At 36.7% G+C, this 15,909-nt stretch overlaps 1 protein-coding gene and 1 long non-coding RNA gene across 2 annotated transcripts; one reads left to right on the plus strand and one right to left on the minus strand.

Annotated features, from left to right (window-relative positions):
* Nucleotides 1-10,861: 10,861 nt before the first annotated feature.
* Nucleotides 10,862-15,379, minus strand: LOC108146993. Its single transcript, XR_001774504.2, has 5 exons — nucleotides 13,842-15,379; nucleotides 11,459-11,847; nucleotides 11,310-11,393; nucleotides 11,095-11,240; nucleotides 10,862-11,038 (listed from the first exon to the last, which is right to left on the minus strand). It is a non-coding gene; the product is annotated as an uncharacterized LOC108146993 (long non-coding RNA).
* LOC108146992 lies at nucleotides 11,843-12,844 on the plus strand. The gene has a single exon (XM_017273258.2). The coding sequence runs from the start codon at nucleotides 12,533-12,535 to the stop codon at nucleotides 12,773-12,775; it is 243 nt and encodes an 80-aa protein (XP_017128747.1). The 5' UTR covers nucleotides 11,843-12,532; the 3' UTR covers nucleotides 12,776-12,844.
* Nucleotides 15,380-15,909: the final 530 nt, after the last annotated feature.

A 15,909-nucleotide genomic window follows, 5' to 3' on the forward strand; every position in this document is an offset into this window, starting at 1 on the left:
TCCTCGTCCTGGTTGACATTAAAACTGATGCAAATATTCGCTCCAGGACATCGTCGAGAGTGGCTGCTTTTATTCGTTTGCCGCCTCGTCTGCCTCAGCTTTTTTTGATCCCAGCCTAGCCCAAGTCTGCTGGCTGGTTGGCAAATTTTTGTGGCTTGACACCCTATGTGACGCCCGCCAAAGAGACAGAACAGCCAGCAGGGGACTTTCGAAAATTATGAAATATATATTGACTATAAAGTGACTAGTTAACACATCATAACTGAAATACCAGTTTTTTTTTCAATTAATTCATAAAAGAAATAAATAAGGAGGTAATAAAAGGACTATGGGGAAATAAAAAAAGATTGTAAGGTAGATCAAAGTTACAAAAACAATTCATGTTACCTACTGTAGTGAAAATAAAATTTATTAAAACGCAATATTTAATACATTGCTTGTAATAGGAGTTTTGTCCTTAAATATTGTATTGCTATTGATTACTATTATAATTAGTATTAAAATAACAAAACTTTGACTTAAAACCAATTTAAAACCAATTCAAAGTGATAAATAAATCTATAAGTTAACTAAAACAATTTCAGGAAGTCTTTTTAAAGTGTTTCCAACTATATCCGGATTTGAATAAAAAATAAAAATTATAGTTGCTCTATTATAATAAAATTTAAACTTGCACGCTCTGTGATTTCATTAAATTTTTTCGTAAACTTAAATATTAAAATAAAAGATATTTTCAATAGACTTAAGAACTTTACCAGCTCCCAAAATCGCACTGTTTTTTGACCCAAGGTCTTTGGGTCGAATTGGACAGTTAAATGCGCTTCGATTTTACATCCTGTGCCATAAGTTAGGATGCAATAGCCACGATATATTTGACTATCCGCACTTGCGTACCGACACAACTCACGGACAGCCTTCCTCCGTATATCCTTCCCGTATTCCCCGAGCTTCACTCGTACTGCCATTTCGAGTGTGTGCGAGTGTGTGTTTTAATTTATTTCACCCGCATGAGCTATACAATCCTGCGCCTGCCTGTGTGCTAGACATATTTGCTTAGCCGGCTAAGCTTTAAAGTTAATCCCAAAAACTTTGACCTTGAAAGTGGGCTGGTCAAACTGACTGCTCCGTCTGGAACTACCATTTTTTGGGCCATTCCCTTTGGTGGCGCACGACTAGACGCATGGCAAGTTTGTTCTTTTCCCAGTTTAGGCTTACAGACTTTAAACAAAAGATAACCCCCGGCGAGAGCCACACCCACAAAGGAGGCCGAAAAGTCGCCCACTCTCACATTTACAGTTGGCTTAAGTAAACAATAGTGGAAATTTGAAATTGTAAATATTTGCACTCCGTTTCCGAGAGCCAAACTCGGTCGGTCACTTTGTTGGCAAGGGGGTGCCGGGTAGAAGGGCCTACGCGGAAAATGGGGGCGTGGCAGAGGCAGATGGAAAGCCAGGGGCCTTTGCCTTTTGCATCTATGTTTAACTAAAGTTTCGTGCGCTTGTGCAAATAGCACAAGGATTCGCTTTCGTCCTTTCGTGGACCTTGCCCAAAGCGGATTACAATCATAAGCGAAAATTAATGAATTTCTTACCAGCATCTTAGTTGGGCAAAGTGTGCCCATAAGCAGCCCCACCCAAATTACAAATTTTGTGTCCCCATCCCGCAATCTGCGACAGCTGAAATACCTTCCCGAAAAGTCAAAAGTGGTTCCAAAGTTAAACGTTGCCTACATGGAGGCAAAATCTTTCCGACGCCACGTGGTAATTAATTAGCAAAGTAATTTGTCAATATTATCTGCGACTTTTATTAATGGCTGCGAACTTGCCCTGCATATTTTTTTTAAATAAATACCAGGGATTGGAAGCTCAGTTGCAAAACAAAAAATAATTTCATAGTATTAACAGTCCTGATTTAAATAGTTAATATTTAGGTTGATTTATTTTTAAGCGCTTGTTAAAAGTATTTAAGCATTTTAAAAATAAAGAGAATCTTAAAAAGAGGGTTATAAAACCAAATAAATCAAGTTTAAGCCATATATACGTGTTATATGAAATATAAGCGATTGCAGCTCATTAAATGATTAAGCAAGAAAATGCATATTAGCTTCTCATTAAAATAATAGTCAGACTGTTTATCCACAAATCTACCACATGAACATCAAATTTGTGGTCAATGCAACCTTAGATATATCATGCAGCCTTTCTTGGCCAACTTCCAGCTATAAGCAGCAACTTTAAGTCATCTGCCAAGGCTATTATCCTTCCTGCCCAGAACATATCGTTGTTTTTTTGTTTTTCTGCAGCCGGCGGCTTTCGGCAAACACGGTTTTCACACATGAGTACCCAGCATATTAAATTGTAAACATGCATAAATGTTGTTTATTGGGGTAAGCATTAGGCAGACCAGACTGAAATGGGAAGGTGGCCAGAGTCGCTTAATAGTGCTCTTGGAATGACAACAAACTTCTTGCCTAACCTCTGGGTATTAGTCTGCAGAGAAATTCAACAAACAAACTTGTGTCTTGTGTACTTGATATCTTAAAATGCATTAATCTGAATATGCAGCACAAATCTCAAAGGATTATCGAATTTATTAAAGAGCACAATATATTTCTAATACTGTATTTAAGTATTATCTTAGCTATATGTATATATTTGTATTAAATAAGTTTTCACATTTTCAGCCCATCTCACTTTTACAATTTAGATTGTAATCTTGTGCGAGTAATGATAAGTCAAATGGCCTTCTACCAGATATCTGCAAGCCCAAGAATATAAAAGGGTAATATTGAGATACATGACATGCATGCGCACACGGGTACAGCGTGAGATTCAATCGATATGCAATTTTCCTAAATTTCATGTAGAAAGGTAGAGTGCCGTATGCCGCTTAAAAATCTAAAATGCAAAAATCGTTTATTTGCTCAAGAGCCGTTAAAATGTACAAATGGGCTTCGTCTTGAGCTGGAGAAAAGTGGGGAGTGAAATGAAGTGGGAAAAGAGTCGGACTGGGCCAAGTCAAACATGGCCATTTGTTGCAGGTTCAATTTCACTAGATTGCATACGTAGAAAGCGGCCAAAGATGAAGAAGTTGTTGTTGATATTTGGACGTGCAGTCGAGCGCAACGAAGAACACAGACCTCTTGCAACCTTTCTGGATGGGACCTCTTTCTCTCTCCAGACAGACATATGTAGAGCTCACATACAAAAATTATAGGGATATGTGCTACGTGTAGTCAATAAATAAAACAGTTGTGCAGTTCTGCTCCCAAAATAGGAAGAAACCACCGGCCAGGAGCGGAATAAGAACATTTTGGCCAAACAAAACAAAACAAATATTCTCTTTTTGCCAAAATGCTATTAAACATTGCCTTAAAACGAACTATCAGAAAAACAAAGTATTTAAAATATAGTGGTGGTTTACAAAACCACTTTGGCAAATAATTTAGTTATTTGTTCGTTTTAGTTAAGATTATGAATATCAAGCTCATTGTATTACGTGTATAACATAATTAATAAAAGGAAAAATAGCTTCAAGTGATTAGTTTCTGGTATATTAAAAGAATGTGGTTCGACCTTATTAAGAAATCATGAAATTAATATAATATTATTCCACGCAGTTTACACTCGAGCATGTAAATTATAAATTTGTGTGACTCAATCAATGAGAGACCATTTTCCCAAATATTTTTATTATATCCGATATTTTGAAAGCGCCCAAAAACTATCCAATTCCGGCACTGGAACCAAAAGTAGCAGCAGCAGCGGAAGTCTTGCAAATGGCAAAGTAGAAGGCTGGGAGCGAACACGTTCGATTTAATACTAATGTGCTCCGGCGTGGGAGGAGTTCAAAAAGCAATGGGTGCACCGGCTCTGGGTGGGATTTATGTCGAGCGACGTTTTAAGTCTTCGTCGCCAGCAACAGCTGCTTCAAGGACTCAGACTCAGCCTCAGCCTCAGCTCAGAGTTGCCAGTGCTCAGCTCCATCTAGTGCCAGTTTAGATACGGGTACTTCTGCTTATGCAGCTGCAACAGCTGCGCTTACAAATGCGCAGCCATAAAGTCATTGCGTTTGCTTGGCCAGCATTTTTGGAATAATTCTTCCTTAGCTCATCTGGTTATCTAATTTCGATGGGACAGAGTAAATAATTCAGCTTATGAGACAGCAGGTTAAATATACCTATGTTTCCTAACTTCTGTTTCCCGCATCGGTCATTGACTCCTGTCTTTTGATCACATGCATTCCTCTCGAGATAAGACCACAAATATGATTTATTCTCTCCAAGCTCGAACCGGCATACTCGCAATTGGCCCAACAGAATGATAACATTTATGGCCAGTGGTCGAAAAAGTTTTTGCATACTTCAAGGTGCACATTTGAACCCCAAGGATTAGAAGTACTAAAACCGGGTTGAAACAGTTAAATTGCCAGCAATCCAAAGGATGCGAGAAAATTTGTGGCTTCGGCTGACTGAATTGCCATTTTTGTACTTAAGACAGACACCTACACACACACACAGACACACTCACACGTGGACGCCTATTTCCGGTTGCAAGTTGGAGGCGGAAGAGAGCAAGACACATTAAGTTTGCCATTAAATTCAAAATACGTGGGAAACGCATATGGGAAGTGCAACAGCTGCATATTGTTTGATAAATAAATAGTAAAAATACACACACTCACGCAGAGGACCTAAATCACGCACAATCGTGTACACTTGGAAAAATTTGATAGCCATGATTTAACTGTATTATACAGTTAATTAAAATTTAAGGACTAATGTTCTAATCACTTAGATTTAGTGTGGGCAGCAACTTAATACAATTGGTATCCTAGCCTTTTATAGGATTGAAATCTGAAATACTTTCTCGAGTTCGACAAAAAGTATTTAATTGTTACATAAATGTATATTTATTTGTTTAATCTATTTCGCTTAAATGAAAGAAGTACTTTTATTGAACTTCAACTTTTTGAATCACTAATTGTTTAAATATAATGCTAGTAACATAAACTTTGCGAACTGCACTTTGGCATTTTTTTCCTATTACTCTTTTTTTTTTTTGAGTGTAAATAGGTATGTACTTTTGTACGTACATATGCTATGCTTTTATCTTCTTCGCATGCTCAAAATTCCATTGCAATGCTTTTCGGGGCAAGCTGTTGTCAGTGATGTTGGTAAGATAGGGAAAAGAAGGGGTGGATGGAACGGAAAAGCGCTGAAAAAGTTAGGGAGTGCGTATTGATTTGGACTTCCCACCACTTACTTTCACAGTTTCATATTATTAAACGCTGATATTTATTGTTGCTTGATTGACTGGCTTAAAGTGCTTGTCACAAATGCATTTCCCCGCACTCACCACTTACGTAGTTTCACTAAGCACAACTATTACACAGTTTTCAAATTGTAACGACACTGATAAATAAATGTTAACAATGTGCAAATTGTTTAAATTTGCCACAAACAACGTGAAGAGTTAAGAACAAAAGCAACACATTTACGACCACAATAACAATTGCATTATCACATGGTTGAGTTTCGGAGCGAGGTGCCTCCTTATATGTACAAATGCAATTCAGTGTGTGAGCAAAAAACTTGTACGTTAAGTTTTGCAGTTTGTGGGCTCTACTTGTTTTTGTGTTGTGTGTAGTATTGTTGGCTGTTATTGTTATTGCCGTTCTTGTTGGAAGAATTATAGTTTTTTTCTTGGTCTTACTGTGTGAGTTTTAGACCCGTTAAATAGAGGACAAATTTATCTTCTGTCAAATAGCCTTGTGCTGCAAATTGACCAAAATAGAAATAACTTTTTAAGTTGGCTTCCTAATAGCACACAACTTCAAATGACTTTTATTTTATTTACTTTACAATTTTTACATTTAAATGACAAGGACAATGATATTTTCCTAAGTTTTCATCTTGTTTTACCTTCACAGTTTGAGATTTTGAAAATAAGGGATTTATTAGTGTTCACCTAACTTAATCTATTTTATAATCTATACATACAAACTAAAAATGTATCTTTAAATAGAAAAAATGTGGAATATTTCATGAATCTGGGAGAAATAACTTATGTATACTCTTAAGGGAAAAGGACATTTACTAGTCAATAAAAATTTAAGGTACTTAAGAAAAGAACGGGTAAGAATTTTCTAAGTTAAACGAAGACAAATTAATTATGCAGATCCTGGCAAAGGGCCGCAAAAAATGTCGTCCATAACTGCTTACACTTGGGTAGTCGTCCAGGCTAAAATACTACGTGTCCCTTTGTTCAACTGCAATCCTTCCCTCTTTCTTAGCTGCCACACAAAAGGATAATTTAATATTCACGTCGCCTAACCTAGGTAAATTGTTGAATCATACAATAAATAAAATGGCAAGAATGTAAAAAGTTGCATGGCATATAGGCGGAATGCTTGGGGGGGTATTTTCCTACCCCGTTTTTATTGTCCAAGTTATTGCAACAACTGCTCGCCATTTGCCAAGCACAGTAAATGAATTAATATCAGCCACACAACTTCATTGTTGTTATATTTTTAATGTGCCTCTGTCTGCAGCCGAACGGCACGCATGCACCTTCAGTCCATGTGAGTATGGGGAAAATAAAAACAAACAGAAGCCAAACTACCCACAATAACACTTAATTATTGAAATGCAAATGCGAGGCGGGCTAAGAGCAGAGTCGGACTCAGAAGCCCGCCAACTTTTCATGGGGAGTCAACTTATCATAAGGAGAAGTGCCACAGCAATATGAATGGCTGGGCTACCCAGAAAATGCAACCACGATTTTCTCCGGCAATCGTTGCGGACATTGCTATAAATTTCCTTCAAATTACACAGAACGTTGGCGATGTAAAGGTAATAAGTCTTAATGGCAAACTCATTTAAACTTAGCCCCAAATAAGTATAAGTTTATGGAAGTAGGGCAACTTGAACAAAACTTATTTCCATTTGTATGGTATTTTTATCTATAAATTTTGTATAAAAAAAATGTATTGTAATTCATCACTTGGCTTATATTTTTTCTGAGTTGATGGTAATTTCTGGAAGAAGATTTTATTCAATACGTGTTTACTCCCACAATAACGATAAAGCAAATTTTGCATTTACACATTAATTAATGCCAAGATTAATTTCCATAAATGACGTTTTCGCTGCCGTCTGTCAATTTTGCACATTTATGAAAAGCCGCTTATTTACTTGCGGTCAGTTGAGAGAAATTCTGTTGTCCAGTTGGGGGCTTAATGTTCATACCAAATAGCAGGCTGTCATCGTCGGCCGACCTGTGTGTCCTTCGCCTGCCGTTGTCCTTTTCTAGGACTTTGGCACTTGCAGATTCCGCACACGTGCGTGGACCTTTGCTGCCAGGTTAATGTCCTCAAACGTACATGTCTACCCACGCTCCCTTGGGCTCCTGCACCTCTGAGTGCTGCTTCACATTCTTTCGGTTAATTGAGAGAGATAGGAGAAAGGCAGGAGCCACCCCAGATTGGAATATAAGGATAATTACACTTCCGAAACTGCAGATTTCTGCCTACAACTGCATCCTGCACTTGTCGGCCAAAGGTGTTGACATGAAATTAAAATTAATTGAGAATTCCGTGCACATACCAATGCAATCGTGTCGTCCAGCAGCTTAAGGTCGGAAGTCAGCAACTCCAACAAGCCATTAACGGATGGCCAAACGTACTCCATGAAAAATAAAAGTAAAAAGACACTCATACTTACCCTAAAATTAAATCTTAATTACCATTAGTTGCCGAAGTTACGAACTCCAAAAATCTTATCAACTTTGAAAATAAGTTGAAAAATTGATTTACTGAAACCTGAAATGTTATTCCAACGAATAAAGAATTTTTGAATCGATTTAAAAACTTCCATTCTGCGTATTTTGACTCATCCCGTTTCAAAACATATGGTTTTTGTTTCAAAAGATCTAGTTTAAACGTTTTATAATATAATATCTAGGGTATCTCATTGTTCTAACTGCCAAAACTTATTTAATCTCTGCATTTTCCATCTCACGTACTAGCCATTAAGAATTTTAAGCCATCTTTTTGTTATCCTTCCAAATACAGGTTCTCGTAGAACTTTAATATCAAAAAGCAGTACGCCACTGGTTTCTACATGCTTTTCCGGCATAATAATATAATAAGAGTATTAAAGATATAAATAGTTATTTTGTGCATTATGAATTTTAAGAGGTGGACAATATTTTAATTTATATTTTATACTCATCTATAAAGGTTCTACGATTGCCGAGATATTAATTTTATAGAATCGTTTGCTAATAGAGAATATATATGAGTATAATGAAAACAGAAAAATTGTATATATATTTCAATGATAGGCAATCTTATTAGATGATTAGCCTTACAATTTCTAATTTTTGTTTCCTGGTTCCAATTGCATTTAGCCATTGATTAGTACTTGACCAATTTGCAGAGGCCAGCTCTCTCAAATCCTTTCTACCCATCCCCGGGCCACATGGAAGCAGGCTAATTTCCGAAGACTGGATGCTGGGCTTCGCCTTGTCCTTATGCAAACCGAAATCGGCTTGCCAAGCATTACAATCAATTATGCATTGGCTTAAATCATCGTATATGAGATTTACATACACACACATCCACACCCACACCCTTGACTGGAAAATTCGAACTCTTGAGCACACACCCACCCACTTGGAGACATTGCAAATCAACGGAAGGCATTGGGTCCTCTCCACTGGGTCCTCCGTTTTGTCCCCGACTTGCAACCCAAAAACCTCATCTCCCTCCTTTGGCAAAAGCGCTACGTATGCAGCTCAAGTGAATTAAATTGGTTTCCAGCTGGTCTGTGCTATTAGTTGTAATTGATTCTTGAAATAATTTATTTTATGGCTTTTTGTCGCCAACCGCCTCTGGCTGATGATTCCCGTCTCTTCACTTCACTTCACGATCTTTTCCTGGATTGGAAAGCTCGGCAAATTGCACATAATCGGGATTTCCTGTCAATGTCAATGGCTTAAATTAATTAAAACGGATTTAACACTTTGACTTTGATTTACATAGATTGAATTTAAATTTTAGAATGGTTTTTAAATTAAATTAACAGAGCATTTGCCCCAAAGGGTTTTTGTTAAATATCTTTATTCTGTATTCCTATTAAACAAGCCGAAATTTAAGTAACAAGTAAGAGTTTAATTGTCTGGGGCTTTATTTGATTAAATTTAACAAGGAACTATTAAATTACTTTTAAAAATTATTGTTTTGTCATAACTTTAATGACAGTCATATTTTAAGTAAGTTGTATTTCTTAGATTTGCCACTAATAGTGCATGGTCTATTTGGTAGAGGTGCGATGTTAAGCGTATTCCGTTGAGTGTATTTACGGGTTGTACCCTGATGGTCGCTGCATTATGTATTCGCCACTCTGCAGCCACTTGCCACCATTCCAAGTTCTCTCTGGTATTATTAAAAATTCGCTTCTTGCATAAGCGACTACTACTGCTTTTCAGTGGCAAATGGTCGACCTTTTGCTGCTTCCATCCTGTTGCAATTCCTGCTCATTGCTAATTCCACGAAATCGAACCATCATAAAAGCTTGATGCTCCTTTTTCCCCCACTCTCTGTTAGCATATTTTTAAGTTTTTCGAGCCGCTCCAAAGCCATTTTCTTCCCGAGTTTTGTGGGTGGCAAACACCAAGTAGTGTTGTGTATATAGCAGCTGCATCGGCAGACGACAACGATGTGGGTGCGACTGAGGTTAAGGGTGGAAGTGCCAATGATGGGTTCTGTGCTGGGGCTGGAATTTATTTATAAGACTGCTGTGTTCATGAATATTTTGTTTTTCGCCGGCCACTCCCGGTTCCTCTATTTTTCGTATTGTCTCCTCTATTTTTGTTCTTCCTCTCAGTTTTGGTTGCTTCCTTCTTTTTTTGTGGGTTTTGGGTCACTTGGAGTACTTAAGCCTTATTTAATTCACAATGCGGCACTGAATTATTAGTAACAATTATATCAACATTTATTAATTTAAAAGTTTAAAGCATTATATTTCCTTTTGATTACCTGCCGCTCATATTAAAGTTTGGAAAGTAAATGGAATGCAAATTAAGCAAGGAAAAAGGAAAAATCAATGGCGAACAAAACTTGAAAATGGGCGTTTTAGCTTTAGTCTTGTATTCCTATTTTTCGGTCTGCTGATTCAAAAATTTCAATTTGTGTTAACTAGTCGACTCAGTCGTTCCATCCCCTCCCACTTAAATCCTGGGGCAAACCCTTTTCCTGTCCGGGTAGCAAACAGCCACGCCAAAGCTATCCTTTCGCCCATTGTTGTAGTCATTGGCTGGCGCGGCCTTGGCTGATGATTTGATTTTTCCCGGCCTGCTGGTGGGCGTCTCCTCCCTCCCTCCTCCCTGTAGACCATCCATTCCCCATTCCCCATCCCTTTCGGTGGCAGTCTATCGCATGTGAAAATTTGGCGGATGTCATGTTTGCCCTTGCCTGTGTTTTGTTTTGCTCATGCTGAAGAAGGTAATATTTTAATGCATTTAAACGACTGTCAAGTGGCACACACACGCCAAGTTGCCCATGATTCCTTTCCTCTCTGCCTATACGATCTGCCATTTATTTCTTGTTTTTCGGCCTTCCCACATGGTGTCTCGAAAACTTCTAGGAGTCGCGAATATTCACGTCGAGGACTCTCGAAAATATTGTGGGAAAAGGAGATAGGCAATTGCACAGCCTACAGGCACCAGAAATGCCATCAAATGCGAGAGTTCCTTTTTATCTGGGGTGCCACAGAAACTAACAAGACTTGAATTTCCATAATCATTTGGTATTCTAGCGTAGCTTATTTTAAATAAATAAAAAGTAATAAAAAAAGAGGTTTTGTTGTGTTTATAATTCTAGATGTAGATATTTACTTCTTAAAAATATGAAGGAAAAATTACACAAAAAATTATCCATTATTTTTTTATAATTATCAAATACATAACATTATTTTAACCCTTTGTTTTCAAATATTTATGGCCACGATAAATTGAACATTACAATTCGGATATTCCTATAGTAAACAGAATGAATTTTATTGTCATAATTGTTAATTTTTGGCATAAATACCAATTAATTTCTTTCCTTTGATAACGGGCAGGCCAATCCTTTTGTTTTTACATTTTATTATGGACATTAAACATATATTATGTTTTTTTTTCTTTTTATATCGCAATGTTGTTGCTCACGGTGTCTGCGGTTCCAATCTGGAATGGCTTAAAATATGCAATTAATTGCAATTGTCGCCCGGCAGTTTGAAGCCTTCGTTGGATGTCAATGTTTACCTTTCCGGAGAATGTGCAGAGGCAGCATCATTATTTTTCCATACGAGTATAATTAAATTGCTCAATTTCGCAGGCGACAGAACGCTGGAATGGAATTCGGATGAATATTCTGACAACAAAAAGTGCCTGTAACAAAATTTGTTGCATACCTAAAAGAAGATTACGCGGTGCGTGTTAAAATTACTTTATCAGCCCATTTTCCTAAGAATGATTGACTTCGGATTTTACAAAAAAAAAGCGAACAAGCCAAGCCAACAATATTCAACTTGTGACTAGCTATATTGACAGAATTTTATAGCATTTTGTATGCAGATATAATTGTTTCATAAAGTCCCAAACTAAAGTTCGGTCAGTTGAAATTTCCATAAACTTAAATTCAGATCAGTTTCCTTCTTTTGGACTCGTTTCCATTCAGTGACTCGTGTCTGAAGAGCAAGTAAGCGATGTTTAAGGTCCTCCGTCGTAATTCTACTGGCTGGAACTGAGCGCCCCATCCTTAACATACTAGGTTCCAGGACATGAAAGGGCATCTTTGCTGCTTTGAATTTAAAACAAGGTTTTATAATTTGGTTACGTGTTTAATTTGAATTCAATAAAATTGGCAAGGATACAAAACAAATTTGTAAAAATGACCAGTACTGTAGTCTAAAATTTGTACAACACTACATAAATTAAAAAGATTTGACAGCATTTCAAACGGACTGTGCCTTTTGTGATAGAACAATTGATAAACAAAACTTAAAAGTGCGATATCACTTTTCTACTCTTCATTTAGTTAAGCATTTCTATATCCATAAATAAAATAAAATTATATGTATTTAAGACTATAAAAGTACTATTGGATGATCATATTGAAATCGTGATTATAATAAATTACCCTTGCCACCCTACTATTTTACAAGCTATTCGGTTAGCACGTAATCCTTGTTTTGCAATATTTTTCGGGACCTAAGTTGTGCGAATGTTTCGTTTATGGCTTTTATGACTCTATTAGGCCCTTGCATCTGGTAGCAGATTATTTAGCAGGCTTTAAATAGCAGCTGGCGTTACTTTACCTGAATTTTGGTTGGATCTGTGGGTTTTACCGCGGATTTTACCTGAACCCAGAACAGAAGAGTTATGTAAATCTACCTGCTTCGATCTATATAAACCAAATCATGGACTGTTTGAGATCAGTCTGCTTTAAGAGTCCGTTCTAAATAGTCTACTTAAAAGTACTCAAGATGACGAATGCTGTATCAGTATCGGCCCCAGAAAATTCATCGGCTGGACAAATAAAGAATTGCAAGAAAGGAACGATGACGCCCATTGAGATCTCTATTGAGCGATTGCCGAACCTCGCATCGAACTGGTCAACTTTTCTAAGAGATATTACCAACGATCGAAAGCTGCGAGCCGAACGTATAAGTCGCCAGTCGGAAGATGTCATCCAGTTTATAAATAGATTTCCCCTTCTGGAATCCTAAAACTGTCTTCCAAAAAAAAACTGCCAGTCGTGAAAATTATATTATCACAAAATTATATATAAATAGATTAATGTTACAAAAATTTATAAAATAAAAAAATATACATATGTTCTTAAATTGCAACACAATGTGTTTATATTTATTTATAATAAATGATGGGAAAAATGGAGAAATATCAAAACATTACATTACTTAAGTGTAAATACTATATAGCTTTAATAATACCTCGACTTTAGCTCTAGAAGGCACTATACTATTTAGGCTCATATTTTGCGGGATAAACGTTACCATGTTTCTTTATCCTTTTCAAGCTCTTTTTCCTTTTCCCCTACTATTTTTTGGATTTTTTGTATCCCAATTTGGTACAAACATTTTCCGTCACAGCTTTTGCTGGGTTATGGTAGAACAAATTCCTTTTTTATTGTTATTGTTGGTGTCCGACCAGCACACCAAGATTATAATCTTTATGGCCGACGAGCAACTCAAGCGACAAATAACCAATGAAAATGAAAAGCATATGAGCCGTGGTACGGACGTTGTGAGCGGCTATGAGTAGAGTCATGGAAGTTTGTGCTCGCCACACAAATTATGTGCTGCCGAATCAACCATTATTCATTGGAATCTATTGCGTCATAAACTTCCTTGTTTTCGTATTATTTTATTTTAATATAAATTATTTCCAGAATATGGCAGTGGAAATTCAATTAGGCTTCGTCCTTGTGAGCCTTCCAAATGTTTAAGCGCTTTTACAACAGTATCCATTCGTCCTGGCAAATGGATACAGTGTAAATATTATAGCTTAAGTCAACGATGTCAATCATTGTTATCCTCTTCATTCAAATAAAACAAACACACAAAGGGGTAAATAATTGTGCATCAGTAGTGGGTTCAATTTAATTCTATGGTTTAAATCTAAATGGTCGGTACATTAATATTTTTGTAAATATATAAAGAAAAAGGTAGTGGAAAAATATTAGTTAAAATATAACAAAAGATACGAAATGAGTTCTCAATAAATACTGAAGCACAAAATGTGTAAAAGACCACAAACATACTGACCACTTACTTATTATTATTATTAAATAATTGGTAACAATTTCTCAAGACCCCTTGAAAAATCATTCTTGATCCGCCCATGCTGTTCATATTTGCTATAGAACAAGCTGCTTTTGCTATAGAACAAGCAGCCTGCAGCTGATGTTTCCAGAAACTCATACCGCTTCTATTTAACTTGATTGAATGAATTGAGCCGTACGCAGTTGTTGTAAAGCCTGGCCTGTCATCAAGGCAAGTGTCCTGCATTCACCATCTCCACCAATTCGTTTGCCTGTGTTGTGAAGTCAATGACGTCAGCTCCGTTTATCTGGCGAGTTTATTATATGCTTACACCATGCATATTGTACGATGTTTTCACTCGACTTATGCTTCAGATTTCAAAAATCTCAATGGATTGATGCTTCAAACTGATTAAACAAACTGAGTGGATCTATATTTAATAATAGTAGTAATAGTAATAGTAGTTAGTCCAAGGAAAAGTTGTCTTTAGTTCGGCTTTAAATTTATTTAGAATGTTTCCAATCAGAAGCAACTCTAGACCGAAGTGGACCAAACCAAGACAATACCGATTGCAGAGAATCTCTCCAGGACATAAATTTCAAAACAATAAAGAAGGCGAAAGGACGAGGTAGCTACCGAGAAGGCGCTCCTTTATGATTTACGAGTACTAAGGTTCATCGGAATGGCTTTTAATAGTACTTGTACTGCCATCGACGACCAAAGCGCACAATCCGTGATTTATACCATCGCATCGATGTCATTTCGGTGGCTGGCGTTTAACATATGACCATTTGCATAGCGGCTGGCTGCTTCCACACATTAATTGCTTATCGATGCCAGGACTTACCTAAATTATAATGAAAATTGGCAAATATATTCGAAATTTAAGCTATCAGTTCCAAATTAGACGCTAAACGTTTATTTGTGCTTAGTTTTAGATAAATGGAGCTTTTTAAAATACATGATTTATTGGCTTTCACACTTGTTTTTCAATTAGTTTACACTTCGTTTTTTATTAAAAACAACAAAAAACAGATAAATACAAACGTGTTAAGTTAAATTTATGCACACAGCTTAACCCTCTTCTTTAACCACAGAATCATGAGCATCCTCACTGGACTCAGTGGATTTCAGTTCCCATTAAATAAATAACCGAAAAAGTTTTCAGCTTTCATGAATATTAATAAAAGGAGATTTTTCATACCAAATCAAATGAGGTGACGCGGTCTCCAGTGGAGTCCGTCATTGTTAAGCGCGTAGTCTGCCCGGGCGAAATGTAATATGTGCATTTAAATTGAGTTTTTTAATGGTGATTCACCGATGAGGATACAGATTCAGACCAGGAAAGGAAAAATGTAAGACAAAGATAGTTTTTCGAAGACATTTAAAGAAAAGTTAAATAATTAATAGGATTATAATATAATTCATCGGTGTTGGTTCATCGATTTATATGTCATATACCATCCTTATCCTTATTTTTGGTAAAATCTATATTAAAAACATTTACTAATATAAAATGAGAAAAATTAAATTAAATTAAATCCTTTTCAGAAGACATTATAAAAAAGTAATTATCGAACTCGAAGAGGGAACAAGTTTATTTATTTTATTCGTTGACTCTGGAAAGAACACAATCAACAGATGCACGCGACAACAGATGGCGAAGGAAGCAGGACCTGAGAAAACAACAAAAGGGGCCACAACGAACAAAGGACGATGTTTACAGAGAGACTGGCTCCACACAACTGAAACGACAGGATTCAGGCGCGAACATTGTAATGCGGCTTTGAAACAAAATGGCAAAGTGAAACACAACTTGGAGACACGAAGCGAAGCTCTCTTAAATCCACTCTGAACACGAAGTGGAGGGTCCTTTGAAAAAGGGTGTTTGCAGAGGGATAAGATCTAAGGATGGGGAAATGAATTCGCCGGCACTAGGGTTGCGCAGCAATTTCGCAGGCTCTTTCCAAAGGCAACTTAAAACTGATTAAATGCAAATTATACGAAATGGGACTCATATGATGCAAAAGTAATATAAATAACATTAAAATTAAAAATTTCTGTTTAAGCCGAGTCGT

Source organism: Drosophila elegans, unplaced genomic scaffold (assembly GCF_018152505.1).
Source record: "Drosophila elegans isolate 14027-0461.03 unplaced genomic scaffold, ASM1815250v1 contig_208, whole genome shotgun sequence".
NCBI classification, from domain to species: Eukaryota; Metazoa; Arthropoda; class Insecta; order Diptera; family Drosophilidae; genus Drosophila; species Drosophila elegans.